The sequence below is a fragment of the Spea bombifrons genome, chromosome 5 (genome assembly GCF_027358695.1).
Source record: "Spea bombifrons isolate aSpeBom1 chromosome 5, aSpeBom1.2.pri, whole genome shotgun sequence".
NCBI lineage: Eukaryota > Metazoa > Chordata > Amphibia > Anura > Pelobatidae > Spea > Spea bombifrons.
Window position 1 is genome coordinate 39,318,595 of NC_071091.1, and position 21,738 is coordinate 39,340,332.

General features: G+C 43.6%; 1 protein-coding gene across 1 annotated transcript in view; it reads right to left on the minus strand.

The window, feature by feature from the left end:
• Nucleotides 1–21,738, minus strand: part of PPP1R17 (protein phosphatase 1 regulatory subunit 17) — a 34,678-nt gene that overhangs the window by 5,677 nt on the left and 7,263 nt on the right. Inside the window, exons 3-4 of the mRNA XM_053466981.1 lie at nt 21,540–21,689; nt 19,873–20,022 (exon numbers count right to left, since the gene is read on the minus strand). Coding sequence (XP_053322956.1) covers nt 19,873–20,022; nt 21,540–21,689 — 300 coding nt within the window. The remainder of the gene's footprint in view (nt 1–19,872; nt 20,023–21,539; nt 21,690–21,738) is intronic.

Below are 21,738 nucleotides of genomic sequence, written 5' to 3' on the forward strand. Positions count from 1 at the left end.
GTGTGGCAGAGCCTGTCCTGCTGTGTGTGTTTGGTCATCTGTTTTCTGGCACTTTACTGTAGGAATATATTGAACTAATTAACTAATTCATTTTTACTTATCCTGAGATAAAACACCCTCCTGAATTTATAGTAACTTCAGAGGACAAAACATTCTAGGCCCAGAAATCAGTGAGGGCAAATGTTTTCTGTTATTTAGTCTATTTCAATTTGCATATTTTATTGAAAAGCAATTGTGGCTTCAGGCATCCCGTGTAAGATGACTTTTTATAGTGTACTTAGGTACTCCCAATCTCATCACTTAAGATTTTATCCTATATTATGTGCCTAGCACTGATGACATCTTTATCCAGTACACATAGATGCCGGGGTGTCTAATTTATTTATTTCCATAAAAAGGACCACCAAAACCTCAGCACCAGGCCCATGATGCTCTTAATCTGGCCCTGAGAGTGTTGAGCTTTAGTCAATTTTAGGGACAAAGATCAATACGGTAGTGATGACCCTGATTATAAGACGACCCCCCAAAATCTGAATATTAATTTATGAAAAAAAAGAAAAAGTCTGAATATAAGACGACCCTATAGGAAAACAGTTTTACCAGTAAATGTTAATTCATGTAAACTATGTGAACAATTGTTTGTTAATAAAAGCTATGATTGAGAAAAATATTTTGTTTTTATTCAACCTGTCCCCCCAGTTATGCACATCTGCCCCCAGGCTTGCCACTCTGCCCCAGAAATGCCTTATGCCCCCTATATGCCACTGTGCCCCATGATATGCCTTTTAACCCTCTATATCCCACTGTGCCCCATGATATGCCTTTTGATCCCCTATATGCCACTGTGCCCCATGATCAGTGTTCCCTCTAAGCTGTGTGCTTGTGCGCGCGCACATAGCTTTCAGAGGGAGCGCACACGAACAAAAATTGTGCGCACAACCAGTAGCGTACCGAAGGGGGTGGTCCGCTACTGGTTGTGTGCACGGCACCCCTCCAGAGACGGACAGTAATGTCTGCCGCTAGAGGAGCAAGCTCGGTTGTGGAGATCAAGGATCTCCCTCTAACCGTCTTTAAAAAAATCAAGGGAGCTGGAGGTCTGTTAAGCAGACCTCCGATCCTGCTCCCTTTCGATGCGCGCGGCAACTGATGCTGTGCGTCGGGATTTGTTGTCATATCCCGGCGCACAGCACTGAAGCCACGCCCACTGCCTCCACTGCAAAGGAAGGAGAGGACATAGAAGAGGGAAGAACGAAGAGGAGGAAAAGTGACAGATAGGAAAACATTCTGTGAGAGTGAATTAGTAAGTGTGTGAAAGTGATGTGTGTTCTGCTGTAGTTTAAACCTAATGTTTGTGAATGAGTGTGTGTGTGTGATAGCATGGATGTGTAAGTGTGTGGGGGGATAGCATGACATAGGGAGGCTGTAATCATATTCCTATCATGCTCAGGTTCCAGCATGTACTGGCTGCCTGAGCATGATAGGATTGCTGTTAGCAATTATATATTTTTTTGTTCAATTTTGGTGTGTTAACCATACCTTTATTAAAAGTAAGTAACACACCAAAATTGGACAGAAAAATTCAATAACAATATTAACATATATTTATGATTGCTAACAGCAATCCCACTCTTATCATGCCCAAGCAACCAGTACATGCTAGAACCTGGGCATGATAGGAGTGTGATTGCTGTTAATTATATATATATATATATATATATATATGAAACCAAAGAAAAAATGGGCACTCACGGGTCTTTGCAGTAAAGTGCATTAAGCACAATTTTATTTCAACCAGCACAGCCAACGTTTCGGACCACCTCCGGTCCTTTCTCAAGGCAAGTGCTGTGTGGCAAAGTGAAACAATTTATGCAGTGCAGTGATTAATGTGATAAACAACAGGAGTGGCTTACCCCACCTCTCAAACGATCATCCTGTGGGAATGAAGACTGGAATCACCAGAACAGCATGTGCATATCCCCAGTTAAACATGGTGTGTACCTAGTAAAACATCCCCATGCAACACGCGGAACCTATAACCGTTCCGTTCAATACATTGAATTTCCTTTGGTCATGTGAAATAATATAAATAAAAGAGAAACTTCTCAGTGAAATAGCAATTAAATAGTGCATATAGAATGAAAATGTGTACGTTTAAAAAATACATAGTACCATACCCCATGAATCTGTAATGGACAAAATTTAGTGAAGGCAGAGACTTCTGCAGGCTGCAAAGAAGTATTATGCATGCAATAAATAAAAACAGAACATATAGGGATTTCATAAGTGCCGCAAGCAAAAGTCCATAAAAAGGTATGATGCTCCATTTCATCGAGTATCCAAAAATGAGGAAAAAGAAACATGTTCATTTAGTCCCATTGGTGTGAGGGTGTTGAGAGTCTTGATCCAAAAGGTCTCGCGTTGAAGCAATAGCTTAGCCCTGTCACCTCCTCTTCTCAAGGGGGGGACCATATCAATGGCTACAAAGCGTAAAGAGCTCAAGTGATGTTTCTCGCTCAAAAAATGTTTAGCCACTGGCTTATCAGTTGTTCCATCTCGGAACGCTGTATTGATAGCTGACCGGTGTCCCCGGATTCTGTCCCGTAATGTCAAGTCCGTTTTTCCAATATAGCAGAGGCCACACGGGCATGTGATTTTATATACAACAAACTCTGATTTACAAGTGATATGATGATTAATGTCAAACTGCTTATTTGTATGTGGATGTTGAAATGATTTCGTTTGAGTCATGTGGCCGCAGGTAACGCAACCACTGCATTTATAGCACCCTTTTCGAGCCGGAAGTTTAGCCAACCAATTAGTGTCATAACAGTGAATAGGATCAGAGGAAACTACCATGTCTCTAATGCTTTTGCCTTTCGAATAGCTCATCTTCGGTCGCTTTTTAAATGATAAAGTGTCACATACCTGGCCCGGCAGCCGCCGAGAAGAAGGGGGAGACCTCCCACCGTGCCGCGGCAACCGCAGCCGCCACGGAGAAGAGGGAGACCCCCCACCGTACCGCAGCAGCTGCAACCGCCGCGGAAAAGAGGGAGACCTCCCGCCTCTACACGGCAGCCGCCGCGGAAGAGGGGGAGACCTCCCGCCTTGCCGCAGGAGCCGCAACCGCCGCGGAGAAGAGGGAGACCTCCCGCCTCTCCGAGACAGCCTCAGCCGCCGCGAGGGAGGGGAAGACCTCGCGGCTCCACGCGTCGGTCGTCCTGTGTTGGAGCCAGGTCCGGTCCTGCTGCGTGCACGCGATCTAGTGGCGCCAGCCGGTACTACGGCTCCTTTTAGAGTTTTACGTTCTGCCAATCCCAAGATGGCCGCGAACCGGAAGTGACGTAACGACACTTTGAATTTTTGGCGGGAATTCTGTAATTGATGCCTGGACTTCCTCTGCCTATTTAAGAGCCTCAGAAACACTCAGCCTTGCCTTCTGATGGTTGTACCTATCTTGTATAGTGTCATCTCAGTACGCGTATCCTGTTATTGATTCCTGGCTTCTGACTCCGGCTTACATTACGACTATTCTGACTTCTGGCTTCCTGACCTCGGCTTACCCTGCAACGATCCTGACTTCTGGCTTCCTGACCTCGGCTTGCTCTTTGGCTATTCTGTGCTGGACTTTGTGGTTCTGTCTATTGGACTTGCACACGCTGTTCCGCCTGATTTCAGGTCATACTCTACGCTGTGCGTGACAGAATCAGAAGGCCAATATGAGACCTGCATCGGTAGGACAGCAGAGCTCCACGGAGGATCGTTTGGATGGGATGGATCACCGTCTGGATCAGTTTGCCCAAGCCCTCCAGACGTTGTTGCAACGCACCGATCCAGCGCTACAAGGTCCTCCGCCTATTGCGGTTCATCCACCACCGTCTGCACCTATTCATACGGTTCCCGCTCATCTACCTCCTCCCCAACGTTATGATGGCGAGCCTGCAGCATGCAGAGGGTTCCTGAACCAGTGCGAGATACATTTTGAACTTTCACCTTATGCCTTCCCTACGGAACGGGCTAAGGTGGGCTATGTGATTTCGTTACTCTCGGACAAGGCACTGGCTTGGGCCTCTCCACTATGGGAGAGAAATGCTCCCCCAGTTCGGTCCTACTCAGAATTCATCTCAAGTCTGCGTTCGGTGTTTGACGTTCCTGGAAGGAGGAGTACGGCATCCGCATCCCTGTTCTCTATCCGTCAAGGTTCCCGTTCTCTTCAGGAATATTCCATCGAATGCTGCACCCTGATGGCGGAGGTCAACTGGACTAATGAGGCTTTAGTCGCCGCATTCCTGAATGGACTATCTGAATCCCTCAAGGATGAGATCGCGGCTAGAGACCTTCCTACGGACCTGGATGCAGTAATACAGTACGTCTCTCAGGTGGACTTGCGTCTTCGTGAAAGACAGGCTCAACGTGAGAGCCTGAAACGACCAGAGAGGGGAGTAAGGGACCCTGTACGTTGTTTCTCCCGAGTTTCGTCCTCACCCACCTTGTCAGATCCTGCGGAGGAACCTATGCAGCTGGGGGCAGCCAAACTTTCTGTACACGAGAAAAGTAGGAGGAGAAGAGAGGGATTATGCCTATATTGTGGCTTATCGGGGCATTTTCTCAAGAACTGTTCTAAGAGGCCGGGAAACGCCCGCACCTAGGTAGGCTGAGGGGACCTACTATAGGTGTGATTAGACCATCCCCTGAAACCAAGATCACACGCATGACGGTTCCGGTTCGACTAGTCTGGCCTAGGGGTGCCGTGAACACCTTGGCCTTCCTGGATTCCGGCGCTGCCGGCAACTTTATTGACTCCGAGTTTTGTAGCCGGTTTCGGGTTCCCACCCTTTCCCTACCCAATCCGTTATCCGTGGAGGCTATCGACGGGAGGCCTCTTCTTCAAGAGCACATAACTCTTCACACGACTCCACTTACCCTCTCTGTGGGAGTGGTTCACAGCGAACCGTTGCAGTTGTTGCTCGTCCGTTCCCCGTCTGTTCCGATTATATTGGGGTATCCTTGGCTGCGTAGTCACAACCCCTCCATTGACTGGTGTACCAACCAAATTACGGCCTGGAGCAGTTCCTGTAAGGATCATTGCCTCTTACCCTTGAAAACCACATCGGTGACTCTGAACTCCATCGGGACTTCACTTCTGCCTGAGCCGTATCGGTGTTTTGCGGACGTTTTCGATAAGAGGGAGGCGGAGAAACTACCTCCGCACCGACCTTATGATTGTCCCATCGATCTGCTTCCTGGTACCATGCCACCCAGAGGTCGGGTTTATCCGCTCTCTGTTCCGGAGACTAAAGCTATGGAGTCATATATTGAGGAGAATCTTCGTCGGGGATTTATTCGCCGATCCACGTCGCCCGCAGGAGCAGGATTTTTTTTTGTAAAGAAGAAGAATGGAGAGCTCCGTCCATGTATCGACTACAGGGGGCTTAACAGGATTACAAGACGTAACACCTACCCCATTCCATTGATTTCTGAACTGTTTGACCGTTTGCGCGGAGCCACCATCTATACCAAACTGGATCTTCGGGGGGCTTATAACCTTGTTAGAATTCGTGCCGACGATGAGTGGAAGACGGCTTTTAACACAAGGTCGGGACATTACGAGTATACAGTGATGCCTTTCGGGTTATGCAATGCGCCAGCTGTCTTCCAGGAGTTCATCAATGACTGTCTCAGAGATTTCCTGCAACAATTTGTCGTTGTGTATCTAGATGACATTTTGATTTATTCTTCGGATCTCACAACTCATCGTACACAAGTAGCTGAAGTACTACACCGACTACGGCAACATGGTCTGTACGCCAAGCTGGAGAAATGCGAGTTCGAGGTCCGTAAGGTCTTATTCTTGGGGTATGTCATTACCCCGGAGGGGTTTGAGATGGACCCAGCTAAAGTAAGGGCTATCTAGGATTGGCCGCAGCCTGTGGGTCTGAAACCGCTGCAACGCTTCCTGGGGTTTGCGAACTATTACAGACGTTTTATCAGAGACTATTCTAAGATTGCCGCTCCTCTGACGGCCCTGACCAAGAAAGGGGCCAATACCATTGAATGGCCACCCGCTGCCGTCTCCGCTTTTGACCAGTTGAGAGAGAGATTTACCACTGCTCCGGTACTGCGACATCCAGATCCCCTTTTACCGTTCGTTCTGGAGGTGGATGCATCAGAGACGGGTGTGGGTGCTGTCCTATCCCAGAGGGCCTCGTATAGTGGGCCACTACACCCGTGTGGTTTCTTCTCCAGGAGATTTTCGTCTGCGGAGAGGAATTATGATATCGGCAACAAGGAACTGTTGGCGGTTATACTGGCCCTAGAAGAGTGGCGACATCTGTTGGAGGGGGCACAAGTTCCTACTTTGATCTTAACGGATCATAAGAACCTACAGTACATCGAGACCGCAAAATGTCTCAATCCTCGGCAAGCAAGATGGTCGTTATTCCTGTCACGATTTCCTTTTGTTTTGACCTACCGCCCAGGATCCAAGAATACCAAGGCGGACGCTCTCTCTCGCATGCACACGTTTCCTGAAGAAGAGCGTCACGAACCCGAGTCAATCGTTCCGGCGACCAAAGTCATGGCTGCTATCCGACTTACCTGTCGTACTCCCTTATTGGATCGTATTGCCAGTATGCAGACTCAAGCTCCAGTGTCTCTACCTGTCGGCAAGCTGTTTGTTCCTGTTCGTTTCCGGTCTCGAGTTCTCCGTCTTTCTCATGGTTCCAGAACGGCGGGACATCCAGGAATTACACGCACTAAGGAGCTCGTGTCCAGAACTTTTTGGTGGCCGAATTGGGCCAGAGACACTGTCCTATTCGTCCAGTCCTGTACCAAGTGTGCAGCTAATAAGTCTTCCAAGAGACGGCCTGCTGGCCTGTTGCACCCTCTACCTCTTCCTTCGACTCCGTGGACGCACATAGCCATGGATTTCATTGTGGACTTACCGAACTCCAGAGGTCATACCGTAATCCTTATGGTTGTTGATCGCTTTTCCAAGATGGCTCATATGATACCGTTGAAGAAACTGCCCTCTGCTGCCATGTTGGCCGAAGTTTTCATACGCGAGATCGTCCGTCTCCATGGATTACCCACCGAGATTGTCTCCGACCGAGGTTCACAATTCATAGCACGCTTCTGGCGTGAATTCACTAAGGCCTTGGGTATTACTCTGGCATTCTCGTCCGCGTATCATCCACAGTCCAACGGAGCAGCGGAGAGGGCTAATCAACACTTGGAGCAATATTTACGCCTGTTTGTCAATAACCACCAGGACAATTGGGTTAATCTGCTACCCTTCGCTGAGTTTGCCCGCAACAACGCCGTACAGGAGTCCACTGGAGTGTCGTCATTCTTCTGTTTGTATGGTCTGCATCCACAGTCTTTTCCCGGAACGTTCCCTGCCTCTGCGGTTCCGGAATTACAGGAAAGATTGGCTACCATACGGTCCACATGGTCTTCAGTATTAGAGACTTTGCAACAGGCGGGCAGGCGTCAGGAGCATCAGGCAAACAAAAGACGCTCCAGTGCTCCCGCGTATTTGCCTGGAGAGAGGGTCTGGTTGTCTACCCGGTATCTCAAACTCAGGGTTCCTTCCATGAAGTTGGCTCCACGTTTTATTGGTCCTTTTCCTATTCTTCGTCGGATCAATCCAGTAGCATACGAACTCCTCTTACCTCGCACCCTTCGGATTCCACGGGTCTTTCACGTTTCGCTTCTGAAGCCTCTGGTGTGTAATCGGTTTACTACCACAAGACCTACTATTACGGATACTTCTGGTGCTGATCCACCTCGGCGTTTTCCTCAGATGATTCTGGCCACTCGCAGACAACAAGGGAGCGTGCAGTATCTGATCCACTGGAGAGGTCTTGGTCCAGAGAGTCGTTCCTGGGTACCCGCGGCTCGTCTCAACGCTCCTCGTCTGGTACGGGTCTTCCTCGCCAGGAGACGGGTTGGCCTTGCCAAGGGTCGTCCGGTGGCCGCCCCTTCGAGGGGGGGTACTGTCACATACCTGGCCCGGCAGCCGCCGGGAAGAAGGGGGAGACCTCCCACCGTGCCGCGGCAACCGCAGCCGCCACGGAGAAGAGGGAGACCCCCCACCGTACCGCAGCAGCTGCAACCGCCGCGGAAAAGAGGGAGACCTCCCGCCTCTACACGGCAGCCGCCGCGGAAGAGGGGGAGATCTCCCGCCTTGCCGCAGGAGCCGCAACCGCCGCGGAGAAGAGGGAGACCTCCCGCCTCTCCGAGACAGCCTCAGCCGCCGCGAGGGAGGGGAAGACCTCGCGGCTCCACGCGTCGGTCGTCCTGTGTTGGAGCCAGGTCCGGTCCTGCTGCGTGCACGCGATCCGCTGCACGCCACCTAGTGGCGCCAGCCGGTACTACGGCTCCTTTTAGAGTTTTACGTTCTGCCAATCCCAAGATGGCCGCGAACCGGAAGTGACGTAACGACACTTTGAATTTTTGGCGGGAATTCTGTAATTGATGCCTGGACTTCCTCTGCCTATTTAAGAGCCTCAGAAACACTCAGCCTTGCCTTCTGATGGTTGTACCTATCTTGTATAGTGTCATCTCAGTACGCGTATCCTGTTATTGATTCCTGGCTTCTGACTCCGGCTTACATTACGACTATTCTGACTTCTGGCTTCCTGACCTCAGCTTACCCTGCAACGATCCTGACTTCTGGCTTCCTGACCTCGGCTTGCTCTTTGGCTATTCTGTGCTGGACTTTGTGGTTCTGTCTATTGGACTTGCACACGCTGTTCCGCCTGATTTCAGGTCATACTCTACGCTGTGCGTGACATAAAGGAAGGCTTCTATCGTTTGTTACCAGATTCCAGTTGGTTTTGATGCCATCTGAGATATCCTTTGAAGCCATGGTATATCGCATATTGTACGTCAATCTATCAGAGTTTTTTTGTCCGATAATATTAGTAGAGATATCCTGGCCCATCGTCTTTCTAGCTCTAGTTAAACATTTTCTTAGTAAATTCTGCTCATATCCACGATATAGGAATTTGCTCTCCATCTCACTTAATTGTTGTTCCGTGTTGTCAATATTAGAATTATTTCGCAATACCCGCAGGAATTGTGCATAGGGGATGGCCTTAAACACATGTGGAGGATGACAGCTTTGTCTGTGGAGTAATGTATTTCGATCAGTAGGTTTTTTAAATAATGAAAAATGTAGTTGACGTTCAGAGATGGAGATCCTCAAATCAAGAAAATTTATAAAATCCATATTGCATTCTGATGTCATCAGAATAGGTGTGGGGAGTGAATTAATTTGGTCAACGGTCTCCAGAAATGACTGTTTGGTGCCCTTCCAAATTATGAGGCAGTCATCGATGTAGCGTTTGTACAACAAGGCTTGATCACCCAAGATATCCATCAAGTAGTCTTCTTCAAAACGATGCATATATGCATTAGCATAAGAGGGTGCCATAGATGCTCCCATAGCTGTTCCAGTGCGCTGTACGTAGAATTTATGTTCAAATTTAAAGTAATTCAAAGAAAGAGTAAGGTGTAAAAGTTCCAACAAAAACTCAACTGGCGGACCCTTGTACAGTGGATTATTGGTGATAAGTTGCTTGACAGCTTGCATGCCCAGGTCATGGGGAATCACTGTGTATAAACTGGTAACGTCCATCGTCGCCAGTTGAATTTCACCTTCTGGTAGAGATGTATTTTTGAGTATTTGTATTAATGCTTGGCTATCACGCAAGTGACTCCTGGTGTTTTGGATCGCATCTTGTAGATGGTAATCTATCCATTTACCTAATGGCTCAAGAAGTCCACCTTTTGCAGATACTATGGGTCGGCCTGGTGGCTTATGTGCATTCTTGTGAAGTTTTGGTAACGTATACAGTACTGGAATACGAGGAAAGTCTTGAATCAGAAAATTGGCTTCATCTGGAGTCAAATAACCAGCTTCTTGCCCTCGCTGAATCACTATTTTAATCATAGCTGAAAATTTCTCCGTTGGATTATACGTGAGTGTCTCATATGTTTCTGGATTCGAGAGTTGTCTTATAATTTCATCCCTGTAATCTGTATAGTTAAGGACCGCAATCCCACCACCCTTGTCAGCGGGGCGAATTACAATCTCTGGGTCAGTGGATAAAGTAGTCAATGCCTGTTTTTGTGAAATGGTTAAATTAAAATGAGTTTTACGTTGATTCCAGGGGTAATTCTCCAATTGAGTTTCTTGAACCCTCTGGAATGTGGTGAGAGAAATATTATTTGAAATAGGATCAAAAGTGCTTCTAAGTTTGAACGGATGATTCAAAATATCAGTCTTAATTTTTTTCTTATGAAAAAATTCTTTCAATCGTAGTTGTCGTCCAAATTTATACTGTTCAACCTGCCAGTCAAATTTCTTGATATAGTTAGTAGGTATGAAATTCAGACCGTATGACAGCACTTCACGTTCACTTGTAGAAAGGGAGCGATTAGAAAGATTAAAGACAGGAATTATCTCCTCGTGGATGGTTTTGTCTTTATTGGTTGATTGCCTTTTTTGCCCTCGCCTAGGTTTCCTTCTGGAGGTTCTCCTAGGGTATCCTGGCGTGTTTTTCTGGTACTCTTTATATATCCCGGTCCTTCGCCTAAAAAAGAGGTTGGAGTAATAGTGGTATTTTCTAGTCCACGGCTCGCTTGGTTCTTCTTATTAGTACCCTCTGTGTCTGAGGCTGAGGTTGAATCAACAGAACTCTGATCCACCGTGAATTGGTTTGGTTTCCTAATTTTATATGGATATTGACGAAATCTTCGAGCTGGTGAAGGATTCTCCATTTTATTCCCTAACCAACGATATACTCTGTGTCTATCATAATCTTCATTCACTTTGGAAAGCTTCTGTCTTTTAAACCTTAGTAGATCACTGCGATAGGAATCCAGTTGTTGTTGTAGAGTGGTTATGGTAGTTGCATCAAATTTGGTGATAATATCCATTTGTGCGGTCTCAAAGTCTAAGAGTTGTTTACGAACTTGCTGTAATTCCTCTTGTACATCCTCCATGATGATTACCATCAAATCTAGGGAACATTTGTTAAGTAATGCTATCCATTTTCTACACACCTCAGGTTTATGTCGTCCGAGTGTGGGAACATTGTGGATCCGAAATCCCCTTGGAATCCTCTTTGCTCGATAATAATCTGACAAAAACAGACCGTGCATATCCAGATCTATTTCTCTCTTTTTTAATCTGTTTAGCTCTTGTGACACATCTTTTTCTGTAGTTGTGGAAGGGTAATCCGTATTAGTAGTCTGCCATAGTACCCTAGCCACCTGTTCTTCAGTAATTAATAGAGTCTCTGCATAGTCAAGATGAGCTCCAGCCCGTTGTTCAAAATCTTCCATCATGTGGTATGGTCCAGGTCGTAGAGGTAGAGTAAAGGGTCTCCAGAGGTGCTGTTTATCTTTAAGCCAAAAAAGTGTATGCAAAAAAATCTTTAAATATATTTAAGAGGTGCCAGACCACTGACCGCGCCACCGGTCTTTACATTCAATATACACAAACCAAAGGGAGCGGCTGCACACTCAGAGAATTTATTAATATACACAGGCTTTTATTTGCCCAGGTGCTCCAAAAATAGCCAGATATATGAAACCAAAGAAAAAATGGGCACTCACGGGTCTTTGCAGTAAAGTGCATTAAGCACAATTTTATTTCAACCAGCACAGCCAACGTTTCGGACCACCTCCGGTCCTTTCTCAAGGCAAGTGCTGTGTGGCAAAGTGAAACAATTTATGCAGTGCAGTGATTAATGTGATAAACAACAGGAGTGGCTTACCCCACCTCTCAAACGATCATCCTGTGGGAATGAAGACTGGAATCACCAGAACAGCATGTGCATATCCCCAGTTAAACATGGTGTGTACCTAGTAAAACATCCCCATGCAACACGCGGAACCTATAACCGTTCCGTTCAATACATTGAATTTCCTTTGGTCATGTGAAATAATATAAATAAAAGAGAAACTTCTCAGTGAAATAGCAATTAAATAGTGCATATAGAATGAAAATGTGTACGTTTAAAAAATACATAGTACCATACCCCATGAATCTGTAATGGACAAAATTTAGTGAAGGCAGAGACTTCTGCAGGCTGCAAAGAAGTATTATGCATGCAATAAATAAAAACAGAACATATAGGGATTTCATAAGTGCCGCAAGCAAAAGTCCATAAAAAGGTATGATGCTCCATTTCATCGAGTATCCAAAAATGAGGAAAAAGAAACATGTTCATTTAGTCCCATTGGTGTGAGGGTGTTGAGAGTCTTGATCCAAAAGGTCTCGCGTTGAAGCAATAGCTTAGCCCTGTCACCTCCTCTTCTCAAGGGGGGGACCATATCAATGGCTACAAAGCGTAAAGAGCTCAAGTGATGTTTCTCGCTCAAAAAATGTTTAGCCACTGGCTTATCAGTTGTTCCATCTCGGAACGCTGTATTGATAGCTGACCGGTGTCCCCGGATTCTGTCCCGTAATGTCAAGTCCGTTTTTCCAATATAGCAGAGGCCACACGGGCATGTGATTTTATATACAACAAACTCCGGTGTACTAGGTACACACCATGTTTAACTGGGGATATGCACATGCTGTTCTGGTGATTCCAGTCTTCATTCCCACAGGATGATCGTTTGAGAGGTGGGGTAAGCCACTCCTGTTGTTTATCACATTAATCACTGCACTGCATAAATTGTTTCACTTTGCCACACAGCACTTGCCTTGCGAAAGGACCGGAGGTGGTCCGAAACGTTGGCTGTGCTGGTTGAAATAAAATTGTGCTTAATGCACTTTACTGCAAAGACCCGTGAGTGCCCATTTTTTCTTTGGTTTCATATATCTGGCTATTTTTGGAGCACCTGGGCAAATAAAAGCCTGTGTATATTAATAAATTCTCTGAGTGTGCAGCCGCTCCCTTTGGTTTGTGTATATTGAATGTAAAGACCGGTGGCGCGGTCAGTGGTCTGGCACCTCTTAAATATATTTAAAGATTTTTTTGCATACACTTTTTTGGCTTAAAGATAAACAGCACCTCTGGAGACCCTTTACTCTACCTCTACGACCTGGACCATACCACATGATGGAAGATTTTGAACAACGGGCTGGAGCTCATCTTGACTATGCAGAGACTCTATTAATTACTGAAGAACAGGTGGCTAGGGTACTATGGCAGACTACTAATACGGATTACCCTTCCACAACTACAGAAAAAGATGTGTCACAAGAGCTAAACAGATTAAAAAAGAGAGAAATAGATCTGGATATGCACGGTCTGTTTTTGTCAGATTATTATCGAGCAAAGAGGATTCCAAGGGGATTTCGGATCCACAATGTTCCCACACTCGGACGACATAAACCTGAGGTGTGTAGAAAATGGATAGCATTACTTAACAAATGTTCCCTAGATTTGATGGTAATCATCATGGAGGATGTACAAGAGGAATTACAGCAAGTTCGTAAACAACTCTTAGACTTTGAGACCGCACAAATGGATATTATCACCAAATTTGATGCAACTACCATAACCACTCTACAACAACAACTGGATTCCTATCGCAGTGATCTACTAAGGTTTAAAAGACAGAAGCTTTCCAAAGTGAATGAAGATTATGATAGACACAGAGTATATCGTTGGTTAGGGAATAAAATGGAGAATCCTTCACCAGCTCGAAGATTTCGTCAATATCCATATAAAATTAGGAAACCAAACCAATTCACGGTGGATCAGAGTTCTGTTGATTCAACCTCAGCCTCAGACACAGAGGGTACTAATAAGAAGAACCAAGCGAGCCGTGGACTAGAAAATACCACTATTACTCCAACCTCTTTTTTAGGCGAAGGACCGGGATATATAAAGAGTACCAGAAAAACACGCCAGGATACCCTAGGAGAACCTCCAGAAGGAAACCTAGGCGAGGGCAAAAAAGGCAATCAACCAATAAAGACAAAACCATCCACGAGGAGATAATTCCTGTCTTTAATCTTTCTAATCGCTCCCTTTCTACAAGTGAACGTGAAGTGCTGTCATACGGTCTGAATTTCATACCTACTAACTATATCAAGAAATTTGACTGGCAGGTTGAACAGTATAAATTTGGACGACAACTACGATTGAAAGAATTTTTTCATAAGAAAAAAATTAAGACTGATATTTTGAATCATCCGTTCAAACTTAGAAGCACTTTTGATCCTATTTCAAATAATATTTCTCTCACCACATTCCAGAGGGTTCAAGAAACTCAATTGGAGAATTACCCCTGGAATCAACGTAAAACTCATTTTAATTTAACCATTTCACAAAAACAGGCATTGACTACTTTATCCACTGACCCAGAGATTGTAATTCGCCCCGCTGACAAGGGTGGTGGGATTGCGGTCCTTAACTATACAGATTACAGGGATGAAATTATAAGACAACTCTCGAATCCAGAAACATATGAGACACTCACGTATAATCCAACGGAGAAATTTTCAGCTATGATTAAAATAGTGATTCAGCGAGGGCAAGAAGCTGGTTATTTGACTCCAGATGAAGCCAATTTTCTGATTCAAGACTTTCCTCGTATTCCAGTACTGTATACGTTACCAAAACTTCACAAGAATGCACATAAGCCACCAGGCCGACCCATAGTATCTGCAAAAGGTGGACTTCTTGAGCCATTAGGTAAATGGATAGATTACCATCTACAAGATGCGATCCAAAACACCAGGAGTCACTTGCGTGATAGCCAAGCATTAATACAAATACTCAAAAATACATCTCTACCAGAAGGTGAAATTCAACTGGCGACGATGGACGTTACCAGTTTATACACAGTGATTCCCCATGACCTGGGCATGCAAGCTGTCAAGCAACTTATCACCAATAATCCACTGTACAAGGGTCCGCCAGTTGAGTTTTTGTTGGAACTTTTACACCTTACTCTTTCTTTGAATTACTTTAAATTTGAACATAAATTCTACGTACAGCGCACTGGAACAGCTATGGGAGCATCTATGGCACCCTCTTATGCTAATGCATATATGCATCGTTTTGAAGAAGACTACTTGATGGATATCTTGGGTGATCAAGCCTTGTTGTACAAACGCTACATCGATGACTGCCTCATAATTTGGAAGGGCACCAAACAGTCATTTCTGGAGACCGTTGACCAAATTAATTCACTCCCCACACCTATTCTGATGACATCAGAATGCAATATGGATTTTATAAATTTTCTTGATTTGAGGATCTCCATCTCTGAACGTCAACTACATTTTTCATTATTTAAAAAACCTACTGATCGAAATACATTACTCCACAGACAAAGCTGTCATCCTCCACATGTGTTTAAGGCCATCCCCTATGCACAATTCCTGCGGGTATTGCGAAATAATTCTAATATTGACAACACGGAACAACAATTAAGTGAGATGGAGAGCAAATTCCTATATCGTGGATATGAGCAGAATTTACTAAGAAAATGTTTAACTAGAGCTAGAAAGACGATGGGCCAGGATATCTCTACTAATATTATCGGACAAAACAACTCTGATAGATTGACGTACAATATGCGATATACCATGGCTTCAAAGGATATCTCAGATGGCATCAAAACCAACTGGAATCTGGTAACAAACGATAGAAGCCTTCCTTTATCATTTAAAAAGCGACCGAAGATGAGCTATTCGAAAGGCAAAAGCATTAGAGACATGGTAGTTTCCTCTGATCCTATTCACTGTTATGACACTAATTGGTTGGCTAAACTTCCGGCTCGAAAAGGGTGCTATAAATGCAGTGGTTGCGTTACCTGCGGCCACATGACTCAAACGAAATCATTTCAACATCCACATACAAATAAGCAGTTTGACATTAATCATCATATCACTTGTAAATCAGAGTTTGTTGTATATAAAATCACATGCCCGTGTGGCCTCTGCTATATTGGAAAAACGGACTTGACATTACGGGACAGAATCCGGGGACACCGGTCAGCTATCAATACAGCGTTCCGAGATGGAACAACTGATAAGCCAGTGGCTAAACATTTTTTGAGCGAGAAACATCACTTGAGCTCTTTACGCTTTGTAGCCATTGATATGGTCCCCCCCTTGAGAAGAGGAGGTGACAGGGCTAAGCTATTGCTTCAACGCGAGACCTTTTGGATCAAGACTCTCAACACCCTCACACCAATGGGACTAAATGAACATGTTTCTTTTTCCTCATTTTTGGATACTCGATGAAATGGAGCATCATACCTTTTTATGGACTTTTGCTTGCGGCACTTATGAAATCCCTATATGTTCTGTTTTTATTTATTGCATGCATAATACTTCTTTGCAGCCTGCAGAAGTCTCTGCCTTCACTAAATTTTGTCCATTACAGATTCATGGGGTATGGTACTATGTATTTTTTAAACGTACACATTTTCATTCTATATGCACTATTTAATTGCTATTTCACTGAGAAGTTTCTCTTTTATTTATATTATTTCACATGACCAAAGGAAATTCAATGTATTGAACGGAACGGTTATAGGTTCCGCGTGTTGCATGGGGATGTTTTACTAGGTACACACCATGTTTAACTGGGGATATGCACATGCTGTTCTGGTGATTCCAGTCTTCATTCCCACAGGATGATCGTTTGAGAGGTGGGGTAAGCCACTCCTGTTGTTTATCACATTAATCACTGCACTGCATAAATTGTTTCACTTTGCCACACAGCACTTGCCTTGAGAAAGGACCGGAGGTGGTCCGAAACGTTGGCTGTGCTGGTTGAAATAAAATTGTGCTTAATGCACTTTACTGCAAAGACCCGTGAGTGCCCATTTTTTCTTTGGTTTCATATATCTGGCTATTTTTGGAGCACCTGGGCAAATAAAAGCCTGTGTATATTAATAAATTCTCTGAGTGTGCAGCCGCTCCCTTTGGTTTGTATATATATATATATATATATATATATATATATTGTTATTGATTTTTTTGTCTAATTTTGGTGAGTTACTTTTAATAAAAGTGTTTGTTTTTTTTCAAGGTGTGGGGGGTGAATGCTAAATTTTCAGGTCCAGAATTTTCATTTCGGTGCACCCCTATATATATATATATATATATTGATAGATAGATACTAGGCCAGACACTAAAGTGGTAGGCCTACACCACATCAATGTTTGGCTTAGTATTTAGTGATTGGGGTTATGCTGCATTATTGTCAATGTCTGGCTCAATGTATAGTGATAGGTGTTATGTTGTACCACGGTCAATGTGTGCCTCTGTATATAGTGATAGATGTTCTGCTGTACCACTGTCAGTGTTTGCCTCAGTATATAATGATAGCAGTTATGCTGTACCACCGTCAATGTTTGCCTCAGTATATAGTGATAGCAGTTATGCTGTACCACTGTCAATGTTTGCCTCACTATATAATGTTAGCAGTTATGCTGTACCACCGTCAATGTTTGCCTCAGTATATAATGATAGAAGTTATGCTGTACCACCGTCAATGTCTGCCTTAGTAAATAATGATAACAGTTATGCTGTACCCCTGTCAATGTTTGCCTAATGATAGAAGCTATGCAGTTTTAAAGTGTGTGTGGGGGGGTCCCACGTACAGGATCCGCCCCAGGTGCCAAATACTCTAGGTATGCCCCTGCGGACAACAGTTTTTCCCAATTTTTTTCTCTCCTTTATGCAGCCTGGAGCCTCCGCTCGTGATTCGCTCATAATTTACTTATGCAGTCAGAATTTCACCTTTAAAAAACATTACAGTAAGTAATACTGTTGTGTAACTAATACTACATTATCACACTATAATGTAGTGTTATTAACCATGAGCGAGCTATACCAAACATATAGAATAACAATTTAAATTTAACATTTGCAGAAGCATATTGTGTGCACAAAATTTTGGCTCTAGAAAAATTTTTGCACAAGAGAAATTTTCTGCGCACACCACCTACGAAAAATTAGAGGGAACATTGCTTTTGACCCCCTATATGCCACTCTGCCTCCAGAATTGCCTTATACCCCTATATGCCACTCTGGCATTTAGAGGGTTAAAAGGCATATTATGGGGCAGAGTGGCATATAGGGAGGTATAAGGCATTTCAGGAGGCAGAATGGCGTATAGAGGGTTAAAAGGCATTTCTGGAGGCAGAGTGGCATTAAGGGGGTTAAAAGGCATTTCAGAGCGCACTCTGCCTCCAGAAATGCCTTATGCCCCCCATTTAACACTCCCTCCCCCTCCCTCCTCCAAACTTACCGGTGCTTCTGAGTTCCCGGTGCTTAGTCCGGGCAGCGTGTAGAGCTCTACGCGATTCGTGTAGACAACTTCCGAAGTTGGGGGGGGGGGCATAACACAGGAGGATTCAGGTCCCCTGCATCGCCGCAGGGGATCTGGATCTTAGTCTCATAGTCAGACCTATTTGAGGTCTGATTATAAGACGACCCGATTATAAGACGAGGAGTATTTTTCAGAGCATTTGCTCTGGAAAAAAAATCGCCTTATAATCGAGCAAATACGGTAATTAAATTGTCTCCTCAGAGAGGAGCATCATTATGCGCCTAGATATCATGCAGGTCCCTCTCTAGATTCCCATGGACCAGTGCTGGATTCCCACATATGGCTAGTCTGGGCAGTCATAAATAAAATAGACAAGTATGTATTTGTGGGGTTCAGTTAAGGGCCAATGCTCCATATAATTCTGATGATGCCACGTCCCATTTGAATGGATGGGGCATATGAGCATATTAGAAAAATTTCTGTAGACATCCAGACGCTTACACATACACACAAGCACATGCACTTTTGCATACACTTACAAAACACACTTGCACTGAAACATTCTTACACTTCTGCACCTTTGCCTTGTCCAGAGCCTCTTTTTTGAGCAGCTTGTGTTATGTGATCCAAATGAGTTTTTTGCCTCAATGTGTAGGACAGTCAAACTCAGACCATAAGAATAAGTCATGGTAATGTGTTTTTTTCATTGATATAGCAACAATGTCTGGTCAACAGCCTTTTCATTTGGATCCACAAGCAAGAACTGAGGAGTCCAGAGAGGCCTTATGGGGTGTTGGATGATCTGTTTAAACCAGTTATATTACTTGTCCATGGTTGCGGTTGTTGATTGAGGCATTATGTGATGTTGTTAATGTTTTGTCGGTGAAAATTGTATAATTAAAGCTATGGTCACTTTACATTTAACTGGTGTCCTGTGATTCTTTATCTGCAAGAGGGGTTTCAATGAGGTGTAATATGGGTACAGGAAAAGTGTTGCATCTTTGAGCAAAGGCAGTCAATGGGCCAGTAGTGCCATTAACATCATAGGAGCATAACTGTCATGCCCCAGCTATTAATAGTAGCAAGGTCGCTGTGTATGGTAAAAACACAGAATTTGATGTTAGATAAGAAATATTTAACCAATCTAGATAACCCAAAATGTTTCCTTTCCTGCATGCCGCAGCTCATTTCGCCTTGGGCATAAATATCACCTACAGTTGGTGTCCTCTGTTCTTTATCATGTTCTTCTTAATGCTTTTAAAATCAGTTTCTACTTAATCCCCTCTATTCCACAACCCAGGAGTTGACGGGGAGGGGCACAGGATGGTGTCTGTGTTTTAGTCCAACTTTTAGACTTTTGAACCTAGTCTTACTTGCATGCACACCCCATTTAGTAATTTAACAGATCTGCCTTATGAATGTACAAGTCCGGATAAAAAGAGATACAGTAATAGGGGCAAGTATGGTAGGTAGAATAAAACACTAGTAATGCAAGAGAATTGTTTAAACTCATCCTAATTAAAGCATCAGAGACACAACATGTAGAAATTTTATGACTACAAAATGCAAGGAATGGTTGTATACAATAACTACCACTGAGCAATGTACATACCTGGGAGAAGAGGTGATATGTATAAAGCAGGGGTGTCTTTTCTTTTAGGTTTCATCAGCACCTGCTCATTATTGTACACAGGATGGATTGTTTTACTTGTTTGTTGTCTCTTTATTGCATCACGGGTTTTCATTAATTTATCTGAGAAATCTGATGAAATATATTTTTTTTAAGAAAGGGAACAAAGAAAATCCACAAGTTAGATGTGATAACATATACATCTACTGCCCTCAACCAATAATCACAGACACGGTGATACTGATACACTGAGGTTTCTCTGATGCAGTTTATCTACATATTAAAGTTAAGAAACAACATTAATTTGCTACATTTTTACAGTTTATAGGTTATAGTAGTTTAGGTTGAGAAGAGACTTGCGTCCATCAAGCTCAACCATTTTCCTGTTCCTTGTTTACCACCGTTGATCCAAAAGAAGGCAACAAAAAACCCTATGTCAGCAATTTGGAATGGAGTCATTCCTTCTTTACTCCAAATGGATCAGATTTCTCCTTGGATCAACAAGCACTAAATAAATAATAATTCCTATCATACATAGCCCTGCTATGTTCTGCTTCATTAAAAAATATCCAGGCCCCTTTTAGAGGCATCTAATGTATTTGCTAGGACCACCTCTTCAGGCAGTGAATTTTATACTTTTATTGTCCTTACTGTAAAAAATCCCCTCTGGTGTGATGGACTAAATCTCCTTTCTTTAAGTCTTAGCAGGTGACCTTTTGTCCTTTGCAATGTTCTATTAATGAACAGGTCTTTAGAAAGTCCTTTGTATGGGCCCTGTACATATTTATATGACATTATCATATCCCCTCTAAGTTGCCGTTTCTATAGTGTAAACAAATGTAACTTTTCTAGCCTTTCTTGATAACTAAAACTTTATATTCCCCTTATTAGTTCTGTGGTCCTCCTCTGAACTTTCTGTAGCTCCATAATGTCTTTTTTTAAGAAAAGGTGCCCAGAGTTGCATATTCAAGGTGAGGTCTTACCATGGACCTGTAAAGAGGCAGAATAATATCTTCCTCCCGTGAGTCATTACTCCATTTAATATATGCCAATATCTTATTTGCCTTTACAGCCCCTAGTTGGCACTGCGCACTACTGCTAAATCTATTGTCTAATCTAATCTATTGGATGTAATTTGACTGAGCTTCAATAAGGTTGAATGCTAGATGCTTCTAAATGTGACTGCTAACTGTGGAGTTTTTAAAGTACTTGTGCCTCTAGCAGCAGCTTTTTGTTTCATATATTTTTGTTGTGGATGCCAGCTGGTGTTAGAGTAAAATAAATGAAGCTAATTTTGACCCTCTTTTTTTCCGACCATTGGTTTCAAATTCCGTATTCAACTTCTTCTATGCATTTATTTCTTGTTTCCATGGCAACTGGACGAACGAATGGGATACCCAAAAACGGAATGGAATCCGTGGACGGAAGGTGGAATTTTGTTGAATATGAAGAAAATGTTCTCACTAAAACGACCACGAAAGTCTCCAAGTCTGCAGGAGAACCTGCCAGATACCTGTATCTCTAATAAACAAGTAACTGGCCATCGGTATATTGTTTTAAAGAGGGAATATAAACCTAGTATAATTTTGTAAAACACAGTTTTAATCAACTGAAAAACTTTTATATTCTAATACAACATTCATCCTTGCCTTGTAAGATTGGTGGTGTGTGTAACGCTGGTGTGTCTTTTCTGCGGGGATGTTTTTGTGCCACCTCCTTGCTCTGGGAGACTTGCGGAGTCTTTTGTCTTGCTTTAATTTGGATGTCACAGCTTCTGATCAGTTGTTCAGATAGGTTATCTGTGAGTAAACAAAACCTCTTAATCCAAGATGAAATATTAAAAATTAT